Consider the following 25,172-nt stretch of genomic DNA (forward strand, 5'->3'; position numbering starts at 1 on the left):
TAACACATAGAATATTTAATTAGATAGGTAAAGTATATATATAGCCAAAATTTAAACTCAAAACGTTTGAGTAATGATATATACACAACACATTGCACAACAATGTTATAAAATGAGGGTATTTTTGTAAAATTATGTTAGTTTTATAAGATGTTTTACAAAATACCCTTCGTTTAAAACATAGTTGTATAAAGTGTTGTAAAAAATTGTGTATAAATCATTTTCCATAATTTATACTTGTCTTTTAAGTGGCATCCTTGCAAAATGGTGGCAAAGACGTAGTTCAGTACTTTGGTGATCACTGGATTCATGTTTATACACCAATTTACACCATGCATGATTTATGCATGATCAGCACTAATGATATAGAACCCACCCCGTCATCTATTGCACCCTTTGATGATACCTCAAAATCATGTGACACCCTAAAGGATTATTAACTATAATTTTGTTTTCTTTTATTCCTCAAGACATGAGATATTGTGAAGTGAGTCTCGTGACCATTCTAAATGTGGGCCTGCAAATTTCCACTGCCATTATGTAATAATACCCAAATTTGCAGCATCTCAAGTTCCCAGAGCGGGCGCGGAGTTTTAGCTGCCGCTCTTGTTACGTACACTAGCTTTGTCTGTTCCGACAAGATTGAAGGCAAAGAGAAGAAAATCTAGTGCCATTAGAGTTGGTTTTGATAGAGATGAAATGATTTTAAATAAATTAAATAAAATATTATTAGAATATTATTTTTTTAATATTATTATTATTTTAAAATTTAAAAAAATTAAATTATTTATTATATTTATATAGAAATTTAAAAAAATTATAATTATGAAATGTGATGGATTGAGAGTAGTTATATATCCAAACGGGACCTAAAATGAAGAATGATGTTGTTGATCTAGATATATTAGTGCATCTGCAAGATAAACATTTCCCAGATAACTAAATTCCCCATATTTCATGGCTTTACCTCGTATGGGGAGTTCTCAATCCACAGTAAGTACCAAAAATCTCCTCGAGTTGGCAACCTTATTTTTTTATGTGTAAATTCCAGTTCCAAAGCAAAGCTGAGTGTCATCGGTACTCACATGCACCAAGAATAGGGGTCCTTAACTCTTCTCTTGTTAGCTTATCCGATTACGAAATAAAGCCCATAAAGTTGCCGATCTTCGCCACGCATATGACGACAGCTTGGTTTCTCAACTTCCACATGGAATTATACCAATTGAACTCCAACTTGATGGCTGAAGAAATATCTCTAAAGTTGGTGACAGAAAGTAGATTGGGTATGAGTTTGCAGACAATGAGACTTGATATTACGCAACCATTTCTATAACAATTCATAGATCTTTAGAAGGTCGTGGATAACATGATCACTCCATATCATGACTCCCTATAATTTTCTAACCTAAAAATATTAATCAATTTAAAGAGAGAGATAGTCCGGGCCGGCTTTATTCATTGACAATGTGAATTCTAACATTACTTACAATATAAATAAAATGTTGTGCATGTTGTTTTAAATTATAAAGTGTTTAAATGAAAATATGGTAAAGAGTAAAGAATTATCCGATTCCCCAAGTTCCACTTCTATAATTCTCTCATCGAAGAACCTCAAATATTCTCCGCACCATATCGTCTTGATTTTTGTGAGCGATTTCGCCCATGTTCCACAATTTCCAATGAGAGAGACCCGGTAACCAGTTTGACTTGGGGTTTGGCTCGAAGCAGGACTTTAGGCTACATCTCTAATCTGACAAGAGTCCTGCTGCGGGTACTGAGAATTGTTACGGAAAGTTGTGACCCATAGTATTTTGTGTTTTCTAAAAGATAAAAAAACTACAAAACACAGCAAAAAGCACTATCGGTCACAATTCTCGGTAACAATGCTCGGGCAACATAGAAGAAATCACCTGGCAAACTCGTATCTCTGCTCCTCCCTAATCTATGTTATGCGAAATTTCTTTATTGAATATATCTTTGCTATCTCATTTTGAGATAAATGAGAAGAATGTGATAATTATAACACATGTTACATTCATTAGATCAGCAACGCTTACGGAATCTACTACGTTATACATTACTCAGAGAACAAAATCAACATACGTACATGCTGGCCCCAAAAATTGCATGACCAACCCATGTGAGCCATCTATGGAATAATGCCACCATCAGCCAAGTGAAACGAGTAGCAACGCCTTGATTGAAACAAGTGAGAACTATGGGGCATGGTTCGACCTCAAAATGGCACTTCCAAGCAGTGTTGCAATCACTTCTACAGAAGGTACCCTTTAGGAACATTCTTTTTGGAAAGTGATGTTTGGCTGCTTCACTATCTGAGCTTAGGAGCACCTATAAGGTTAGCACACGAAAATGAGTGTCACATAAATATGAAGAAGTGAAGTTAAAATCGAATTCTACAAAAAACGTCAAGAAAGACCAACTTTGGGTTAGTCTACCATTCATACCAGCATGAGCAAAAAATGCTTTTCCTGATAAGTTCCGGTCAAAAAAATCTCGTATCCCTCATATAACCTCCTTAAGTGCAAGATAATCATCACGAGGATGAGCTTCTTCCACCCAAACTTCTATTTCATCTCCAATATGTAATCCCACAGACACCGATGCGGAAGCTTGAAATCCCACCTGCAAAATTTGAAGATCGGTTCAGCAATTTTAATCAACATAGTTGCAAGATGATCAAGGATATGCCAGTGACGGAAACCGCCCAATCTTTTTTTTTTTTTTACAAGTAAATTTGAAAATGGACATGGAAACTGCCCAATATTTAGAATGTCAAATCAAATAAACGAACTAAGAAGAAGGAATTGAGATGGGGAGGGAGAAACAACAAACTATAACCATGCTGCAGAGATGAAAGCCTTAAAAACCTCATGAATGCTGCAGTATATGAATGAACTACCCTGTAATTGTATAGTATGCTTATTCCAGTTCCTTCTCTTCCTGTTGGCAAATAGAGACGAAACATGTGTGTCCAATTTCTAGTACTTTTAAATCTACTACTACAGCCAAATGCAAGGCAAAGAACAATAGTTTGCAAAATTGTCTGGATTCGTGCAGATGGCTGGAGGTGTGCCCTAAATATAGAGAAGAGAAGTGGCACATACCAAAGATCATTCAATCAGGAACCATACCCCAAGAGAGGACAAGTCAAATGGCACGGACCAAAATTGAGATTCGAGAGTGAAAAACGAACAAAAAGAGATTATAGGGGAAAATAAGGTTATGATAGCATCTGGGCATTCGCAATCTAGATAATGGTTGCTATCAACAAACATCATATAACTGATGAGCAACCCCTAGGATCGGTTTGGCAGATAGGAAATAACACATGGATTGAGAGCATATAAAATGAGCACGATCAGCTGGATCACCCAAAAGATGTTTGCATGCTGACATGCAAAGAAAAAAACTTTTGACGAAACCAGTAACAGGCAAGTCAACCTGAGCCTGAATGAGTTAAAATGACTCATCATTGATGCACAAAGAATATGATGTTCACATCATCACCAAAGATCTTTCTCAGTTTCAACTTGTAAACCACAGTCCAGCATGTCTTGAGAGGGAAGGGAAGGGAAGGGAAGGAAAGGGGGATCATATTATTCATTTTCACTGCCTTGAATAAAAAAGTCTCGTCCCATCAATGGCAACAGTGTTATCTACCCATACTCTTTACACTTCAATCACTCAACCAAATCGCATTTTGGCACTACTTGACATAATCTATGAGAACGATTGCTCCTGTACAGAACCACAGATAAAAACAAAAGCCTACCTCAACTAACAATAGTGCTGCAATCCGATCTTTAATGAATCTAAGGATCAATGCACGATATCTTCTTTCTTTTGCTTGCCTCCTCAGGTATTCTAATATCCAATACCGAAGACTGCTGCCAAATAGCCTCTTGGCTAATCTAGTATGCATGTTTATAATTGATGCCATCCCTTCTAGCTGACCAGCAGAGAAAGGAAGAGAATCACCTCTAAGATACGCTTTAACCTACATACAAAAAAGCAAAGACAAAAATGTTAACGAAAAGACTTGTCAAGGTACATAAAGGGGACATTCATACGACACGACAGTAATGAAAAAATCAGACCTGATAATGAGCAAGAAGATCCATATATCTGCGAATAGGAGATGTAAACTGAACATAACCAGGAAGTCCCAAAATCCCATGGCGTATAGGCTTCCTGAAATCAATTTCAGCAGCACGCATTACTTTAACAATGGCAGAGCTCCTAATGGGTCCTTCTGGAAGATGAGCAAATGCTGATATATCAATGTTTGATTGGGGCTGTCCTCTGTAGGGTAAAGGAATGTTATTGCAAGAACCATAAGTGGCTATAACTTCCCCACAGAGTATCATCATCTCAGAGACCAGTCGCATTGCAGGGTCAGCTTGGTTTTCAACATAAAGATTAATAATAGGCTCTGGATCCTCAGGGTTAGCCACCTTGATGCGTGCTTCTAATGAGCCTGTCTCAACTGCACCCTGAAAAATGCATAAAAAGTCAAATGTCACAGAAGAACAAGGGGTTAATGGACAAATTACGTCCCACCAAAGAAAAAACCTATCCAAAGTGCACATAATAGACAAAATCAATTGTTTGATCTCATTTATCTTAGAAACTGAATTTATTTGATCTCATTTATCTTGGTTTCAAGAACCCTTGGATGAGAAAAAGGTTCTTTTGGGAGTATAAGGTAGCTCTCTCAACAAAAACAATCCCATTTCTATACATATCTTTTAACTAAAAGAAAATAATTTGCAGTAGACATTCATATCTTGGTAGATAATGTTTGTGAGATTTTAAGCATACTCATTCTGGAATGTCTCTTATTGTTAATTCATCAAAACAATAGCAAAATCCAAACTATGTTATGCAAGCTTAAGCTATTCCAGATGTTAATTCAAAACTGTGAGATGCATTTTTGTTTTAACAAGGAGATTGTATAACATGATTTTCCTTCTTAATTCTTTTACTTTCTGATTATTCACGAGCTTCTTCGGATCCAACAAGCATTTCCTATTCATTTTCAGTCTCCTCAGGGTTCTTGGATATGAATATTTGGAAACACTAGCAGATTCCTTAGAACTTCAACTAACAGTGGTTGATTTTAGAGTTGAATTTTATAACCTGTTCTAGCCGCCACTGTAACCGCAAAGCTGCTGCCTCAGACAGAATTTTCAGTTCTACCTCCTCTTCCAAGTTCAAATGAAGCAGTTCAGATGCACTCTCGTATGTCAGCATATAGGTGGGTTTGATAAATGAGTTGTCCACCGAGTATTCTGCAATGCTACAAAAAGCATGTAGGGTGTGAAGCAGATTTCATTTATAGGAAATCATATATAGAAGCATGCAACTTCCATCTGCATATCTGCAGTTCCACCATGAGTAAAACACCTCAATTGTAATGAAAAAATAGAGCATTAAATAATTGTGTTGACTAGACTAGATGCCCTCTAAATTTGTTTATTTGGCTCTCAAATCAGGCCAACTGCCCCAAAAACTCTAAGATCAAATTTGGACATACAAGAAGTTTGTATCTATTGTGTTCCAAACAACAACTTTTAAACAAAGGTTTCAACTTCCATAATATCCTATGCAGAGGAATGAAAGAAGCTTTGAACATCGTGAGCGGTCAATAGATGAGCTTAGAACTTTCTTTTTGAATACTTTACTCCATTGGTCAATCGTAATTAATTTTTCAATCATAATTAATTTTAATGGCATGAACTTTTATGAAAGGGTGGGCCCGTGAAGCTTGGGGAGACGTCTCTCAGACCCGTCCACTCTGAGTGGCGGGCTACGGAACCATCTCAGGCCCAAGAGTCATTTGCCTCAGGCTCGAGAAACTCAAGGCCCCCGGCAATCACGCCGACCACCTTGCCTACGACACAAAAAGAACCGTCGGCTGCCGGTGATCCTACGGGCCCAAGTAGGGCGCAGTTACAGCATTTGACAGGGATGAACAGAAGCATGGAGGTGATGGCATTAGCTGGATTGGTCCAAAATGAAGCCGCCGCCTATTCTCAGGCCTCTGGGAACTTGTCATCGACACAGAAAGGGCCACCGAGCACCGGTGATCCTACGGTACGTAATTTGGAGCAGCTCTTGGCCTTGGAGGGGATGAACAGCCGCGATGAGGTGTTGGCCTCAATTGGGCTGCCTCGGATTGAAGCTCTCGCTGGTTCTCAGCACATCAGTGGTCCCTCACAACCTTTGGAGGCTCCATCCAGGGCTCAAGGCACTCAATCAATGACCCGTGAAGCCCTTTATGTCAGGGGGTCACTCACGGGGGTAGCTGTTGAGACTCCCTCCAGGGTTTTGTGCACATTGGAAGAAGAGGATGAGACTATCTCAAATGATGAGGCGCTCTCGGATGACAGGTCATCCATCTCCAATTTACAATTAGTTTGCAAGGAGTCAAGACATGTTGCTTCCTTTAATGATCTGGGGGATTCCCGGGGACAAGCCCAATCCTATTTGTTCTCTGCCTCCAGCGCCGCTATGGGTTGGCCCACAGTCTGATTGGGTTCTGCAGAAGGTAGAAGAAATTCGCCATTGCTAGATTTCTTGTGAGGGTTTTGATGATCAGTTTCAAGCACTTCGTACGGCCATCGAAACAGGAAAGCCCCTCCTAGCCAAATCTGCCTCTAAAAAAGAAAGGGAGCTTAAGAGGCTTTCTTACTCCATAAACTATAATGCAAGAGAAGGAAGTGCTAGTAGGGGAGGCACAATGATAGGGCAAACCTCGGCATCCCATGAAGCCCAAGATCCTTTCAAGGAATGTCCGGGGATTGAATGACCCGAACAAGCGCCTTAGAGTGAAGAACTTAATACGGGAATGGAATGCAGATGTAATTTGTTGGCAGCAGACCAAGCTGAAGTTTATTGACAAAAACATAATAAGAAGTTTGTGGAATTGCTTTTATGCGGGATGGACCGCCCTTGCTTCCAAGGGCGGTTCAGGGGGCATTATAGTGATGTGGGACAAGCGAGTAGTTAATTTGGTGGAGTATATCAGTGACTTTTCAGTAGTTTTCTCTTTCATAAATGTGGAAGATAGTTTTGGGTGGGGGTTCGTAGGAGTATTCGGGCCTAATGACGACAGTAATAGAAAGCTCATTTGGGATGAGATAGCTGATTTGTGCAGTTGGTGGGACGGCCCGTGGTGTATTGGAGAAGATTTCAACATCACTCATTTTCCGAGTGAAGGGTCGGGGGACTCTAGCTCGGGTTCAGCCATGGCTGACTTCTCAGCTTTAATTCTCGAGATAGATTTGGTTGATCTACCTTTAGTTGGGGGTGATTTCACTTGGTCTAATGGGAGGGCTTGGTCTAGGTTGGATAGATTCATTGTCTCTCCTTCTTGGGAGGCCCACTTTCCCAACCTATGCCAAAAACGACTCCCTAGGCTTTGCTCTGATCATTTTCCCCTCTTATTGGATTGTGGGGGTCTCCATGAAGGACGAAGATATTTTAAATTTGAGAACATGTGGCTGAAGGTAGATGGGTTTATGGACAAGGTTAGATCGTGGTGGTCCTCATATCAATACTCGGGCACTCCCAGTTTTATTTTAGCCTAGAAACTTAAAGTCTTGAAAAAAGATCTGAGAAAATGGAATAAGTCTTTGGAAACATCCAAGACCAACGGAACAATCTATTTCAGGAGCAGTAGCGTTTGGATGAAAAAGAGGTGGATGGGGCCCTCTCGGATGACGACAAGACAAGGAAAATGGTTATAGTAGCTAAGCTGGAAAAAACCACACTTATGAAAGAGATCTCTTGGAGGCAAAAATCTCGAGCCCTTTTTGTTGAAGGAAAGGGACAAGAGCACAAAGTTTTCCATAGAGTAGTTAACTCTCATAGAATAAACAACTCCATTGAGGTTCTTCATTCGGAAGGGAGGGTTCTTTCGGACAGAGTCTCTATCAAGGATCACATTGTTCACTTTTATGATAAGCTTCTGAAGGAGCAACATCATTGGAGGCATAAGGTAGACGGGCTAGTCTTTGACTTGATTGATCAACCAAGTGCGGCTTGGTTGGAGAGACCATTTGAAGAGAATGAGGTGCTTAGCGTGCTAAAAGGGAAGGACAAAGACAAAGCATCGGGACCAGATGGTTTCGTAGTAGCTTTCTTCCAGGCTAGTTGGGACATTGTCAAGGAGGACATCATGAAGGTTTTTCTTGAGTTTCACTCATTAATGAAATTTGAGAAAAGCCTTCAGGCCTCATTTATCGCCCTTAATCCAAAAAGGGTGAGGTCGGTGGAGGTGCAAGACTTCCGTCCCATAAGCTTGGTAAGTGGGGTTTACAAGATCATCTCAGAAGTTCTAGCCAAACGGTTGAGCGAAGTCATGGGTAAAATCATCTTGAAGTCACAAAACACCTTTGTAAAAGGAAGGCAAATACTAAACTCAGTCCTCATTGCTAACGAATGCTTGGAAAGTAGAATCAGAGCCGACATCTCAAATATCTTATGTAAATTGGGATTTCTTGGTGTATATTCTTGGTAGGTATGGCTTTGGGGAAACATGGTGTCAATGGATGAAACATTGCATCAAAACAGTCAGATTCTCAATTTTGGTTAATGACACCCCCAAAAGCTTCTTTAACAGCTCTAGGGGCTTGAGACAAGGGGACCCCTCTTCTATTCATTTTAGCAATGGATGTACTGAGTAGAATGTTGAAGGGGATGGCGGATAGGGGTTTCACCTCGAGATTCTCGGTGGGTGGTTCCTTGCCATGGTAGTCTATCAATCTCTCACCTACTTTTCACCAACAACATGCTGATTTTTTGTGACCCGGACCACGATCAGATTTGTTCCTTGAGAGCCCTCCTGCTTTGCTTTGAAGCTGTCTTAGGTCTCAAGGTGAATTTATCAAAATCTGAAATGGTTCCAGTTGGCTTGGTTAATAATTTAAGCGAATGGCTGCCATCTCGGGCTGCAAGGTGTCATCCTTGCCCATGAAGTATCTTGGACTAACTTTGGGGGCCCCCCACAAATCCAAGGCAATGTGGGACGGGATTGTTGAGAAGATCGAATGTAAATTGCGGGTTGGACAGCGTCTTTGGGCAAGATTCTCACCATGGATAATCTGAGAAAAAGGAGGATAATCATTGCAGATTAGTGTTGCATGTGTAAAAGCGGGAGTGAGTCTGTGAATCATTTACTTTTATACTGCGAGGTAGCCAGGACTCTTTGGGATGAGGTGTTTAAAAGAATGGATTTAGCATGGGTTATGCCGGAAACCGTTTTGGACGTATTGGCTTGCTGGACCTCAATTCGAGGGGTGAGACAGATCAAAGCGGTTTGGAAGATGATCCCTACTTATATTATGTGGTGCTTATGGCAGGAGTGCAATGAGAGGATTTTCGAAGACAGGGAGATCTTTGGAGGAGCTAAAATTGTTATTTTTTAGGACTTTTTGTACTTGGGCCATTGTTGTACACTTTAATGGCATGGACTTTCATGACTTCTTAGTTTCTAATGCTCCTACATAATTAGGGCAATTTGCTTTGTAATTTGACACTTAGTGGATTAATAAATACTTGTTTTACTTATAAAAAAAATAATAATTGGCGGGTTGGAAGAGAATTTACTTGTCTAAAGGCAGTAGAATCACACTAATCAAGAGCACGTTATTCAATCTCCCAACATACTTTCTATCTTTATTTCATTTGCCTGCAGGGGTGGCAAATAGACTAGAGAAGATTTTTCATGATTTCTTGTGGGGAGGTTTAAAGAAAGTGAAAAAAATCCATTTGATTAAGTGGGATAAAGTCAGTGCACCTTTGACTTGTGGCGGATTGGGGGTTGGAAAATTGAGAACCTTCAATAAGGCCCTTCTAGGAAAATGGTTATGGCAGTATCATCAAGAAAAGGATGCTCTTTGGAGGAATACTATTGACGTTAAGTATGGGAGCATTTCGGGTGGCTAGTGCTCTAATGAAGTAAGTGGGGCTTATAGCGTGGGAGTTTGGAAATTTATCCATAATGGTTGGGAAGATTTACTCACGAATTGCAGATTTGAGGTGGGTAGGGGTACGCAAATCAAATTTTCACACGATATTTGGTGTGGTGATGTTGCTTTGAAGAACGCCTTCCCCTATCTTTATAGGATTGCGTTAGATAAGGGTGCCTCAACGGCTGATAACATGGACATCTCTACTAATTCCTCAAAATGGTCAGTGAGATTCATTAGAGCGGTATAGGATTGGGAGGTCGGAGACATTGCTGAATTTTACAGTGTGTATAACGCACTGAATTTACAGGCAGGAAGGGAGGACAGATTGCTTTGGACACCTACGGGGAACAAGAACTTCTCAGTCAGATCCTACTACAAGGTAATGTCAACTCACTCTTCCAATGTTTTCCCATGGAAGTGCATTTGGAGAAGTAATGCTCCCCTCAAGGTTGCTTTCTTCGGCTGGTTGGCATCTCATGGGAAAATATTGACTATTGACAAGCTGAGAAAGAGTGGCCTCTACATAATAGATTGGTGCTTCCTGTGCAAACACAATAGTGAATCAGCGGATTACCTCCTTCTTCATGGCGAAGTAGTCAAGGCTTTGTGGGATGAAATTTTCACTAGGATCGGTATTGCATGGGTAATGCCTAGGAGGGTGATAGATTTATTGTCATGTTGGAGAGGAATTCAGGGCAATCGTCATTTCGAGGCTGTTTGGAAGATGGTGCCTCTATGCTTAATGTGGTGCACCTGGAACGAGAGAAATGGTCGTTGTTTCGAGGATAGTGAGCGCTCAATGGAAGGGTTTAGGGACTTTTTCTTTCATACATTGTTGCTTTGGGCATCATCTATTGTATTGAATGGAACGAGTTTTAATGACTTTTATGATGTCTTTCGCAGCGCTTAGCTTTTAATTAGGCTCTTTTCTTGTATACCTCATGTGTACCTAGGCCTTGCCTAATTACGTGGATTAATAAAATTTCTTTTTACTTACAAAAAAAAATGAATTTCTTGTATCCCTAGATTATCATGCATAGGTGATGCACTTGTATATACCCCATGGACTTTGGCTCTTGCCTATTCTTATTCTCAATAAAATATCCAATGCTACAATTTTCTAGTATGTGAAATAAACAGATAAACAAAAAACTTTAAGTTCAATCCACATACGGATATAGCACTTTAATGGCAGCAACTAAACTTATAAAAATTTAAAAAATAAAAAAAATAAATAAATAAAATAAAATAAAATAAAAAAAGAAAAGAAGAAGAAGCCCACAAACTAATAGTTGACCTAAACTTCAAAAAAAAAAACCCACAAACTAATAGTTTACCTGCCATCAGAACGCAGCACAACAGATACGGAGACCGCATTGCAGATTTCTCCCTGTTTCAAGCTCATTCCCTCCATAGCAAGTTTTTCCGGAAACATGGGATATGTGGCAGTTGGCAAGAATATAGAAGTTCCTCTTCTCATTGCTTCCCTACACAGATTGCAGATTGAACTAACTATATCAAGCACAACTATAGCACAGGAATTAATTCTATATCTTAAAATATCTCGAAAGCTACCGGTCTACTAAGCTCCCAGGTTGCACAAATCTAGATGAATCTGCAACATGTATCCAAACTTTAAGCCGGCCATCTTGCAACCTTGCTGCACTCAGGGCATCATCAAGCTACATAATTGCTTAGTTAGACCACTATTTTTTACAGTAACTTCATGGAGTAGAAAGTATGAATTACCTCATCAGCCTCATCAACATCGATGGCATAAACCTTCAAGTGAGTGAGATCTTTTCTATCAATCTAAGACACAGTGGATCATTAAGCATATAGCACGAAGAGATCTTGAAATTCTAATAATAGAACCCATGTATTTCCCAATCCCCGAACTTTTTCCCATATGATTTAGTTAGGTAAATATCAAATTGGAAATAGGATCTCAAACTCAAAATGATTGTACTAGGGTCATTCTTAAAAAGTGGATACTCCCTCCAGCCAAAGATAAACGAAGTTCACAAGTTACACATTTTAATGAACCAAAATAAATATAAATCTTTGAAAACTGCCCTTAGGTGTGGAGGCGTGTTATGGTCATAGAATGGGTGTTGGATTTACAAGAGAGATCCGTGGATAATCTTTTACTCTCTGCTAGTGCTATGAGGTGGCAAGCACACTATGGCAAGCTGTTTTTAGTCTTTTGGGGCTAATATGGGTGATGCCTACAAGGGTGGTAGATATATTATTATTATTCATATTATTACTTTTTTCTTTTATAAGTCAAGGGTGGTAGATTTTTTCGCGTGCTGAAAAGGCGGTTTGATAGTTATCATGGTGAAAACTTGTGGAAAATGATCTTGATTCATTTCATTTGGGACATGAAGGGAAGAAATGAAAGTTTTGAAGACGACAAAAGCACCCAACAAATCTCAAGGCTTTCATTTTCAATCCACATTCCATTGGATGACTGATGACCTATGTCTCTCTAGCTTTAGCTTCCAAGACTGTCTTGATCTCTTTTCTTTCTCTAATTAAGTGTATATTGTTGAGTATTATGGAATCTGGTCCACACCGCTCGAGCGGAGTCTTTAGCCACTCAAGTGGAGGTACGTCAGAGAGTTCGCTCAAGGCAGCTCGACAGCGAGCTCGAGCAGAAGGCAAGTCAGAGAGTTTGCTCGACAATGCTCGACATACCGCTCGAGCGGAGGCAAGTCAGAGAGTTTGCTCAAAGAGCCGCTCGACACATGGCTCGAGCAAATGTGGGAACAAGCTCGCTCGATGTGGGCTCAACAAGCCGCTCGAGCAAACATCGCTAACTTTCGGGATTTTTAGGGTTTTCGCCGCCACTCTCTATATATATATGTCATTTTTTACATATGGCCGTGTGTGTGTATAGAAGTCGTCCAGACTTGTATTTTGTGATTCCTCAAGTAATAAAAATCCTTTACAGCTCCCGTAGACATAGGCAATTTGCCAAATCACGTAAATCTTGTGTCGTGTGATTGTTTGATTGTTCTTTTTGCATTTATTTTCACTTATTGTCATCGTTTTTCACAACATATATGATTTAGTTCAATAATGCATTTGTTTCTTTTCTCTTGATCATTAATAAAACTATATTATTTACTAAAAAAGGTGGATTAGTATTTGAATAAATACGGTTTCAAAACTTTCTAATGCATAAAAATGATGAGGGGGAGACCCTAGGTACAGGTGTAGGCATAACTATAGTAGCCTCCTATACCCATTGGGTCGTGGGGAGCCATAGGTGCTATCTTAAAAGGACTTGAGCCATACCCTAACTCCAACCCCACCAAGGGCAAAATAGTACTAAGCCGGTAGGCAAGGAATGAGCACAACTCTTATCTCCTTAACATCTTGTCCGTCAAGACTCAAACCCATGACCTCTTATCTACCAAGCTATTTGAGAGTAAGTCACTTACCACTAGGCCAAAACCCATGGTGGTAAGATGGATTCAAAATTAATGGTAATATGAGAACTTTAACTGGATAAATCCTTCCAGTTTTGGAAACTTGAATATATTTTAGGACAGCCCAAAAAGAAAAGCAGGCTATATATAAAGGAGCAAAGGGAGTATTTACGATATAAATCTTTGCATAAATTTTTCCAACCAGGAAACATGCTTACTTCATCTGGATCAGATGACTCCGCCAGAAGGCTTTCTGCTGCTGATATTATCTCATCTGAATGATCAGTACGAATGTTGAACTTTAAGAGTTCAAGATTGACATGTACAGGGAAATAACCAATATCTATTAGGAGATTTACAGCCGATGATGCTGTTTTTGTCAATCCCATTGCCTTAAGTATCTGAGAAAACGAATGACATGTTAAGTAAAGAATAACAAATTGGTATATAGTGGATATAAAGGAATAACGTGATTGACAATTGTGATCAGCTATCTACTCTAGAACAGAATCCTAATATCACTGCTTCAAACTAAAAACGCACAACTCATTGTGATCAGCTATCTACTCCAGGACAGAAGGAATATAAATTCACACGCCAAACTAAAACTAACTTGTTTAAGTTAGAAAGGTTACCACCCCAGCTGTTTTCTTCTGCTCATCATTTTTGCAGGCATCAATGGCGTAAGATTCGAGAGATTCAATTATGTGTCTAATTTTATCTTCAACAATCCAAGAAGATTTGGGAGGTTTAGCCTCTAAAGGCATTGCCTTAGCAGCTTTCAGCAATTGTACAATCTCCTGAAGTTCTTTCTCAGCAGCCTCCCTTGCAAGTTTCCTTTGTAAAAGTTCTTCTACCTAGATTTTCCAACAAATGGGATTCAATCTTATCAAAATTACATGAAAGGAAGTAATAAAGCATTGTATAAAAACTTCCACAATTTCTGATATATGTCAGATGACTATCAGTCAAGTATTTATAAACAAAAAGCATTACAAAGTGCTAAGTATCATTAATATGACACAAGACCTGGTTTCAGCACATTGTATAATAGCAAACACAATCATACCCAGAATCATACCCACAAAAAAAAACCGAGCTAATCAGGATCAGCAAGGTATTTCACAGGTAGAGCAGCTTTAGGTAACCAGAACCATACCCAGCTAGCTAATTTAAATTTGAGATTTTGGTATGAATATATGAGATAATCTCAGTGTCTTTAGACTGGCTAACAGACAGGAAAATTGACTCAAAATCATAACATAAGTCTCAGGTACTAAGATTATCACATTGGGAAAGGGTTTACAATTCGGCCGGAAAAGCATAGTATGTCCAGCTGCTCAAAAGGGAGTGACCTCAAGAAGTGGCAAAAGAAACAAAAATGTGATGATAACTCTGGTCCTTTAATATTGTAGCCTGATATTCCTATTGTTGATTTGATAAATTTTACCTTCTTCTGATCTATGTATGCATGCATGTGTGTGTTTGTGTTAAAGAAAAATCTAAGATGTACCTGCACAGTAGGTCGAGGCCCATAAAGAGAACGTGAACCTTTAGTCTCAAGTACACTGAAGTATAATTCATCTTTTGACAGCAAAAGGTGCGCACAATAGCTTTCAAGAGGCTCGGCACTACCAAAAATCATCTGTAAAATAAGCTGAAAGGTCATTGAAGAACGTCGGGCAATGAGATATATGTTGGACACATAAAATTTATACCTCTGCTAATTCTTCAGTTGTCACTGATTTATTTTTTTCTAGAAGCTCAACCCAAGCAAACTCTAGAAGTGCCGGATCCTGCAGCACAACATTAATTACTGATTTATTTTTTCTCCTTTAACATCAACCACGGAGAAGAGAGTGGAAACAAATTCTCTTTTTTACAGATCAAAACAAAAGAGAGAGAGGAGAAAGAAGAAGAAAATTTTATCTCTATCCTTCCACAAGCAAGAACCAACCAAGTTATCCTGTGCTTTACGAATAAAATTTGAAATCCCCGCGTGATCAAAATTCTCAATGCCTGGAACAATATACGTAATTTGTTGTGGTTTAATGGAGGATGTGACACCATTCTGCCATCGGAAAACAAAGTATCGGTTACACTAGCTGGAAAGCCTACTATTTCTGATGCATTTAGATAAAGAAACAATGAGTTCCAAAACCTAGCAACCTATTGATCAACATGCCGCATTAGTTGTTTCTACTAGAACCTGATCGTACACCATCCAATTCTTTTTGCCGTCAGGTCTCTGTGCAACTGCCAGCAAGACCCTGTCAGAATCCTTCTTGAACTCCAGCAGTAACCCTTTCTCCATCGCTCTGTTCACAAGCTTATCTTCAAGAAGCTTTCCACTGCTCGTTAAGCCAACCCTGCAGAGAAGATCCAGTGTCGCCATACATGACTTTCAAATTTAAGCTCGGAAACTAACAACGGGTTAAAACATTTGAGATGATTGAAATTGATGAATATAAAAGACGTCTAAAATATAAATGCTTTTCCCTTTATTTTTTATGCAAGTTCTTGGATACAAACAGTTCGTATTTAGAGCTCCTCTAGAATCCAAATTAAACAATGTAAAAAGGAAAATGAAAATGGCAAGTTGAGAGAAAGCCTACTTTGAGGCAGCGCAAACTCTCTTCCTTTTGCGCATGAACTCTAGCTCTTCCATGACGATGTCTACGAGACTGTGAACCGAACAACTCCAAACACTGCCATGGCCGAAAAACTTTTGCTCGGGCCGGAGTACAGGAAACAGGAACCCTAATTTGGGGTGGCGGCGTAACGAAGAGCTCCTGAAAGTGAAAAATCGGCACCGGACAGCGGAGATAGGAGGAGACGAAGCGGAGCGAAAGAAGGAGCAGCTGTTAACGGCTCGAACCGCCATCATAATCCAATGGAAGAAAAGCTCAGTCCTCGGAGTTTCATGCGGTGAAAGAAGATTGAGAAAAGGAAACCCTAGAACAGTTCGTGAAGGAGCAGCAGGAATTGTCGTTCTGACTTCTGAGACAGTTTGAAAGGGATGAAGCAAATGCGAGCGAGCTCAAGCGCTCGTGTCGACGATGATGATAGAGCTAATTGCTAAAGCTGGCGTTGGAGATTTTGTCGATTTGTTTTACCGAATTAACCCCCAAGAAATCGTTGAAATGTGGATGGGCGGACCAAGGGTCCAATTTGCTTGACCCGTACCGAGTAATGGGTGGATTTTATTTTCCATAAATTCTAATTAGATGTCGCACACCCGCAGCCTCCGCATTTGGCAGTTAAAATTTTGATCTCATTATTATAATTTTTTAAAATTTTCATATAAGATATAATAAATAATTTAATTTTTTCAAATCTCAATTTAACTTTTTTAAATCTCTAAACAATAATAATATTAAAAAATAATATTTTAAATTTTTATCTAAAACTAAAAATTCTCATCTCACTCATCAAACCTACCTGTTCCGTTTGGATTCAAAGATGAGTTGAGATAGTTTTAGATGAATTGAATTGTTTATTATATTTTATGTGAGAATTTGAGAAAGTTATAATGATAAGTAGGAGTGTAACCGGTCCGGTTTTGGATAAAATTTAGGACCGAACCAATATGTACCGGTTTTGAATTTTCAAGAACCGATTATACACCAATTACCCCCTAAATCGGTACATCCGATTTTACCGTTCTGGTCCGATTCGGTCTGATTTTCCAATTTTAATAAAATGCAAACTTGTAAGAATATAATAATACATTGATACTTTTTTTTTTTTAATCATCCAGAAATATTTCTCATTCATTCATAAACAAATGGTGCAAAACAACATATGTTTACACTCTGTCACCCACAAGATGTTGCTCTAAATTAGTGCAAAGCATTTCTCTATTAACAATATCAACAATCTCAATAGGTCCCTCTTCAATCCAGCAGCATTCCCCTTCCATTATCAACGCCCTCTTAGCAAGTTCATGAGCCACACTATTGCCTTCCCTATAAATGAATTCCACATACCAATCTTGCCTATGAACCAGTCTACTTCACATATCATCAAAAAGCTGAGACATCAAAGCACATATGATTCCCTTCCTTGCTACCCCTTTTATTACTCTTTCAGCATCGCCTTCAAAAACCACATTTCGACCATCTAGTTCCACAACTAGATCCATAGCTCTCCATAAGGTAATAGCTTCAGCCAAATCTGAACTTCCACTAAACATCTTTGAGGCACATAATGAGAATAAAAGCTCTCCCTCATAATTCCTTGCTACTATACCCAACCCAACTTTGTTATTCGGTTTATCAATAGCAGCATCGAAATTTACCTTTGTTACACCTTCATCTGGTGGCTTCCACTTTGTATCTTTCCTTCTTTGGATGTTTACCCCCTTGGTCTGGTTCCCCTCAAGTCTAGATTCTTGAAAACACTTAAGACCTGATATAGCAGCAGCAATCACCTTACTTGGGCTATCGAACTTGCCTTCAAATACCATCCTATTTCTTCTGAACCGTAAACCTTTCAAGATCATGGCAACCTCTTCTACTTTTGTCTTCTGCAACTTTGACTGCATCTCAGCCCAAATATAAAAGAACTCCTTCTCTTCACATGTCCACTTCTATAGACCACTCTGACTTTCTGCCCATATAACTAAAATTATAGTCTATATTAAACTATTAGTATTTGTTTTTTTTTTTTTTTATGGAAACAGGATCATTTCATTAATGAACTGAAGTTACAATTGTGACTTATCAATACATGAAAAATCTAAACTATAAGCTAAACTACGCATCAACTCTAGGGCTTTTCCACACAAATTCATTTATAGCGGACATTGTCTTAACTTCCCAACAAACTCTTTCCTAATAGAGAAAGCGCTCTATAAAACAGAACTTAAAGGCCCCCTCTGTCCTCCTAGGGAGGAAGAGTACGGGACACTACTATGGACAACAAATTCAATAGCATATTTCTATTTTATTAATAACTAAAATAACAAAAAAAGAAATTACAAATAAACACATTAACAACTACACAACCATAAGCACCGGTGTGATCCCAGACGTCACGCTCACCGTAAGTATCGGCATCTCGAGCCCTGACAGCACGAGCACTCAGCTCATGCATGGACAAAAACAGCCTCCATTGCGCAAGCAGCACCTACACACGAGCAGTGGCCGTATGACCACCGACCGTAACATCGCCCACCACTCTTGAACAGCTTTTGCCTCAGATTGTATCCGATCCAAAGGCTCAACACCTCACTTGGGTCAACAAAAAAAATAAAAGAACAGAAAAACAAACAATAACAAAAACATTGAAACAGAATAACAAAGAAAACAAAAAATTGATGAACAGTGTACAATGCGTCGACAGTGGCACGTGCAGAACAGTGGTCACTCTGGGAGGGAAGCCGACAGTTAATCTTGGAAGTCCCAAAGTCAGGGATACTAGAGAAGTGGAGCGTGGCGTCGGCGGAGGATCCGGAACTTCGTCCTGCGTGTGCAGGCTACGCTCCACCCCAATGGACACCGGATTTGATGGTCTTGAATATTGGTGGTAGGGAATCATCCCAATGGGGCGCGTGTAGAAGAGCAACAACTGGAAAAACCCGAATGTTGATCCTCTCTTATTTGGCCTGAAAAACACAAAAACACAAAAATAAAACTAAAGAACACTATACAAAAAATAAAATGGACATAGGAGAAAGGAGGGGGAAGGAAAAGAGAGCCCCACCCCCTTTCGTTAGGTCTGGAGTTTGGGAGAGTTTATAGAAAATGGAGAGGGTTTTTTTCTAAAGAGAGAGCTATTTTTATTAGACTATTAGTATTAGTATATATATTAGTATTAGCTATAGCGAGTTTAATTTATTATAACTATATTATTGATAGATTATAGTGGTAGTATATTAGTGTTAGTATTAGGTCATAAAATGTAAATTATAATTAATATACATTATATACTAATGTATATTAGTATTACTAAGTTACTAATGTATTATGTATTTATCAAAAAGAATATATTGAGAATTTATTAGACAATAAAAATTTGGTAATAATATTTGAGTGATTTTCTTTCTTTTTTGCTAAATAATATTTTAGTGATCTTATTTACAACTTTGGTATATAAATTCAAATCTTTTGATATTTAGGATTTGTTTTCAATTGATGTGATTTATCAATTTCAATTTAAAGTTTTATAATTTCAGTTTATTTTAAAATTAATTTATATTATTATATATTTAATATTAAAAAATAATTTAAAATATATATTATATAAAACCGGTTAGGGCCTAAAAAGCCTAGAACTGGAACCGGTTTCGGTTTCGGCCGGTTTTGCCATTAAGGAAACCGGTTGCGAACTGGTTTGACCAGTTCAGCCCAATCCGATCCGATTTTTCGGTTTCCCAAATTTTTTTTACACCCCTATTAGGAGTGTAATCGGTCTAGTTTGGTTCGGTTTTGGATAAAATTTAGGACCGAACCGGTATGTACCGATTTTGCATTTTCAAGAACCGATTCTGCATCGGTTATCCCCTAAACCGGTACTTCCGATTTTACCGGTTCCAATTCAGTTAGGTCCGATTTTTTTATTTTAATATAGTATATTATATATTATATAATATATATAATAGTATATTATAGTATATAATACTAGAGTGATAATATATTGTAGTATATTTTAATATATATTATAATTTTATTATAGATTATAGTGATATATTATATTATTGACTATAGTGATATATTATAATATATAGTGATATAGTATTAGTATAACTATTAATATAATAGGCTATAGTGATATAAGATTTTAATATTATATTAATTAATAATTTATCATATAATACAAAACTATTTTATATATAATTATATATTATATATAAAAATTATATACAATTTAAAAAATTATAATATATATGAACCGATCCAGTTCGGTCCGATTCAATTTTAGAAATAGAAAATTTGGAACCCGATTTTGATCGGTTTTAAGAAAAATAAATTGATACCAGACCGAACCAAACTCGGTATTGGACCAAACCCACCGGTTTTTTTTACACTCATAATCTCATCTGCGAAAACAAATTAGGCTTAAGTGGTTTCCGATTTCCAAACCCTACTCTATTCATTCAATCAACCTCGCGCTTGCAAAGTCTCTCTGCCCGATTAGATACTAAGCTCTAGTTTGACTATACAGATAAAACTATCTCATTTCTTTTCATCTCATATAATTATTATAATTTATTCAATTTCTCATATAAAATATAATAAATAATTCAACTTTTTCAAATCTCAAAACAAAAATAATATTAAAAATAATATTCTAATAATAATTTATTCAACTTTTAACTTTTATCTCATTTCATCTCATTTATATAACCAAACGAGACCTAAAAATATCTCAGATGTAGAGTATTTTAAATATAAAATATTTGTAAATAAAAGTGAACTAATTAGTAAATAGTAGTAAATAACAGTAAAATAATTTGAAGACATCTAAGAACAATTGTGTTCTCAAACGGATCCAGACTCTCTCGTCTTCATCACTTTGTCTTGCCATCCCGATGCCAAGCTGATGTCAACATTGCTTGTCTCTCTCTTAGCTATTTAGTTGTGAACTTGTAATATTAATCCAAAACCCCAAGGGGTTGGTCCAATGGATTTTAGTCTTGGAGTATCACATTCTTTAAAGTTCAAGATTCAACACCTCATGGATACAAACCAACCTTGGAGGCCATATCCCTTGATGAAAAATTAGCGATTTAACAAACTTTCAATAATGCAGTGCACGAGATTGGACTAAAAATAAAAAAGAGGAATGAACTAGCGGTCACGACCAGCACTAAGAGCTGGGTGGCCGACTAGCATGGTCCTTACCCCAAACCTCCTCCCTCCCTCCCTCCCTCCCCGTGACTTATCATTGCCACATAAAAACCAAGTCAGGCATCCAAACCTTAGCACAAAAACACAAGCACAGAAGAAAATTAAAACAATAATTCACTATTATTTCTATGCAAAGGTCAATGTACAAAATAATTTTAATACAAGGAGATAAGCAGTCAGGCGTAATAACTGAGGCGTATCAACATAATAGCAATTCAAATGTCTAGACAAAAAATATGCAACGAGAAGTTTATACATCTAAGTAGCTCATGCCAACTTTCATCGTCTTCTGCATAAATCAACTGCAAAGCTCAACACACAATCCTTGGATCTGCGAACTGGATGCATCTGCCAACATATATACACCGTGTTTCCCATTGCTCGAGCACGTTATAGTTAACTGGTTGCCTATCTGGGTTGTCTGAAATAATAACATTAAATATATAGAATCAATCAAACCACCACCTCGTTTAATCCTAAGTTCCATGCATGCCAAATATGATTCGCCTTAACTCGTGCTTGCACATAATTTAACTTTTTTCATCAATTCCATTTTGGCATGTATGGAAATTGCAAAACCAGAACCACCTGATGGTCACACCTCCATAGGTGCATTGCCTGCAAAACCCATGCTTTCATCTCAATGGGAAGCAAGGCCTGCTTTATTGGGTGTGCATTACACACTTCTATTTTAATTTCCTTACTTTCTTATGTTTTATTTTCCTAACTTTTTAGTTGGTAATATTATTAAAATTTTACATTCAGAATAATAAGCCAGCCCTTCGCTTCATCAAGAAGAGTTTTTGACACCATACTATGGGAAAGAAGAAATTACTTCATTTCCATTACAGTATCTTCAACTTCATTTGACTTCATATATTTTTCACACAAACCAAAAAAAGTAGTGTTAGCATGGTTACCGAGCAAGATGCAGGCTGTGTGTTGCAACTCCAGCTTGAAGTTGGGACACAACTCAAATAATGACACCAAGAACAATGATCATTTGCATCGACTCCACGGAGCAGCATAACCAGGCCAACAGTAAGCCTGTCACAAATTGCGATTTAGCACCGATTGCCAAGTTAAATAGAATTTAGAATCACAATGAAATATCGGTCTTCATTCAACAAATACTGGAGAAAAATCAGAATGTCAAGAAGAAGACAATGACCCCAGACAAAGTTGCACAAGTTCCATCACCAGAACTTTCATTGTTTTCAAGCATTACCAGCAGAACCATCATCTGTTCCTACTTTTATATTATTTGCATCTATGAGAAGACATATATGATAACCAAGCAAAAATTGGGAGTTTCACTTTTATGGGATTCTACAGGTTCAAGCAAATCTCTCAAGGTAAACAGGGTTAGTATGTTTTGATCACCTTTTTTTTCTTTTCTTTTTTTTTTTTTGCGATCTTATGATATATTTTTCCTGGTGTAATCTTATAAAAGAAGCAGGAACTACTGAAAAAATAGAGAAACTGATGTCAGGCTTACCCAATAATCAAAAGGATCAGAGAAACAACCCATAATATGCACTGGTACATCTTGAATTTAGGTTTATCCGCAGCAGCAGGAGTATATCTTTGACTAACCCATCCAAATTGGGGACGTATCAAAAACACAAACCCAAGAAGAAAACCCGAAAGGAACCCACCAATATGAGCAAAGTTGTCCACGTGTGGGAGGATTCCGACTGCCAAGTTAACCGCAATGATGACCAGGAGGGTTAATAATGCTGCCAACTGGACATTGACATGAAGTTGTGAGATAACTCGGATAAAGAATGTTATTAACCAGAATGCCAGAATTATTTTACAAGCCCATAACTCATGCAAAAGAAGTTCAATAAATACCTTATTAGAATATAATGTCCAATTTGTGATGAGTTCAGAAAGCATTCCTCCAAGTAAGCCAAAAAGTGCACCAGAAGCACCAACAGAGATGTTTGACTGGATGAAAAGGCCAGACAAAATACTGCCCCCAAACCCAGAGATGACGTATAGCAACCCAATGCGTACTGTAATAAAAGCACACAAGCATCAGGCAAGTATTTTGAGCTACAAATTTTGAATATAAATACAAACATGGCTTGTTCAATTCCTACCAAGACTCACAGATCAATCAGAGACAAGGAATAGAGTGATCTTAATCTTTCAGCAAGTTAGAACGAATGGAAGAAACATTCTGAACTACACAGTCTTAGCTATATGCATCAATCAGAAGACCAACAATCCAAGATATGATCACTCAAACCTAAGCAGTTGAGGTCGTGCTGGTGATGCTAGGCTGGATGGTTGCTTCTTCAGTTTGTTCAGTTTATCCATCTAATATATTTTCAATTCTCTTATGAACTTTTAGCTCCCCCTGGTTGATCAACAGTTATGCTAGATCTGTTGGGTACCCCCTCAAAATTATATAACATGGATGATTAAGTCTGGGATCAAACCACAGCAACTAAGTCAAGAAGTATCATTTCCTGATGTCAATCATCTGGAAGCTAACCTAAATGCTTCAATTTAAAGAGTTATTATTAGGGAAAAAAATGGTAAAATTTTAACTCAAAAGCACAAAGATGCAAGGACCCTAAAGTTTCTCAATTTAAAGAGTGACGCTGATGTTTCAGAATATATAGAGCATTCTAAGAATCTTGAACACTGAATAATTAAGTCCAGGGTACACAGCAATACATATATAATAAAACATTAATTAAATTTTAGGATACATACCAAACCCAAATTCACGCTCAAGCCGAATTCCAATCACCAAAAGACTCAGCATGTTTGCCAATAAATGGAAAACCCCAGCATGCAACCAATTGCTAGTTATGAGGCGCCATCCCTGGTCCTTGTCTACCACTTTACTCACATCTACACCCCCCATCTTCTGCAGCCTGAAGCCATAAACACGCAACAGTTGCTTGATTACCATAACGTAGCGGTTTAAATTGCAGCCAACCAAGTAAAAACAAATCGATAAACGTAGCTAAACTCAGTCAATTTGGTTCTAGAAAAAAAAAAAGAAAAAGAAAAAGTAAAAGTAAAAGAACTTACGTATAGGAGGAAGGCCCAAGAAGAGGGTTCTCCTTGAAGGGCTGGAAAGAGAAGCGACCCAAGAACGTAGCAATGCAAGAAACAGAGTTCTTGGGACAGTTGTTGACATACATGGTGATTACAAACACGATGGTATTGGCGACCACAAACAAAGGGATCAACCAGGGGACCCATTTCTTGAAATGCTTGATCTCCACCGGGTAAACGCCCGGGCTTGCAGCAGCTGAAGCCGGAGCTGGGGATGACTGTAGTGGGTGAATCACGCCACTGTGACGCCTGGAGTTGATCCTTATTTGCACTTGCGAGGGACGCTGTTCTCTCTCCATTGGAGACGAAGAGTTGAGAAACAAATTAGCATTAACTGGATCAACTCAACTAATAAGGAGATTTGGTCAGAAATTGATTATGGTTTTGGACACCCACAGGGAAATATAAGAGTCAACACCCACCAATATTGGCTGTTGGGCTGGCGCACCGCTCAAGCGGAAATGATATTTTATATGTTTATTATTATTTTAATACGAGTAGTTTTATTTAATATGAGACATTTTCCGAACCTAAACTGATCGACTTGGAGAATGAATGGTGAAACAGATGCAATAAGGTGTTCACATGTGATGTGAGAAACGGAATAAGTGGAATATATTGAATTTCAATCAGGATTGCGTTTCCTTCAAGATAGCCTAACGAATATTTTTTATTTATTTATTTATTTATTTTTCTAAGAATTAGGCCACCTATCTTGCAAGGGTGACTACCACTTGTCACCTGCTCTAACTCAAGGAATTCATCAAAGAACAGGTAGGAAAGAAAAGTAGGGAATTTTTTTA

General features: G+C 38.1%; 3 protein-coding genes across 3 annotated transcripts; all 3 read right to left on the reverse strand.

Moving 5' to 3' along the window:
• Positions 1-1,902: 1,902 nt before the first annotated feature.
• On the reverse strand, positions 1,903-16,537 carry LOC108980422 (ribonuclease II, chloroplastic/mitochondrial). The gene is made up of 15 exons (XM_018951337.2): positions 16,051-16,537; positions 15,645-15,804; positions 15,393-15,506; positions 15,154-15,231; positions 14,949-15,080; positions 14,071-14,292; positions 13,654-13,836; positions 11,748-11,810; positions 11,574-11,680; positions 11,336-11,485; positions 5,161-5,320; positions 4,119-4,514; positions 3,794-4,018; positions 2,466-2,643; positions 1,903-2,349 (listed from the first exon to the last, which is right to left on the reverse strand). Exons 1-14 carry the CDS (start codon positions 16,320-16,322, stop codon positions 2,524-2,526), a joined length of 2,382 nt encoding a protein of 793 aa, XP_018806882.1. The 5' UTR covers positions 16,323-16,537; the 3' UTR covers positions 1,903-2,349; positions 2,466-2,523.
• Positions 16,538-17,450: 913 nt separating this feature from the next.
• LOC108980420 lies at positions 17,451-17,981 on the reverse strand. Its single transcript, XM_018951334.1, has one exon. It carries the CDS (start codon positions 17,979-17,981, stop codon positions 17,451-17,453), a length of 531 nt encoding a protein of 176 aa, XP_018806879.1.
• A 3,400-nt stretch (positions 17,982-21,381) lies between these two features.
• LOC108980423 (RHOMBOID-like protein 4) lies at positions 21,382-24,958 on the reverse strand. Its single transcript, XM_018951339.2, has 6 exons — positions 24,343-24,958; positions 24,019-24,182; positions 23,146-23,309; positions 22,787-23,034; positions 22,209-22,335; positions 21,382-21,709 (listed from the first exon to the last, which is right to left on the reverse strand). Exons 1-6 carry the CDS (start codon positions 24,666-24,668, stop codon positions 21,587-21,589), a joined length of 1,152 nt encoding a protein of 383 aa, XP_018806884.1. The 5' UTR covers positions 24,669-24,958; the 3' UTR covers positions 21,382-21,586.
• Positions 24,959-25,172: the final 214 nt, after the last annotated feature.

Source organism: Juglans regia, chromosome 3, assembly GCF_001411555.2.
Source record: "Juglans regia cultivar Chandler chromosome 3, Walnut 2.0, whole genome shotgun sequence".
NCBI lineage: Eukaryota > Viridiplantae > Streptophyta > Magnoliopsida > Fagales > Juglandaceae > Juglans > Juglans regia.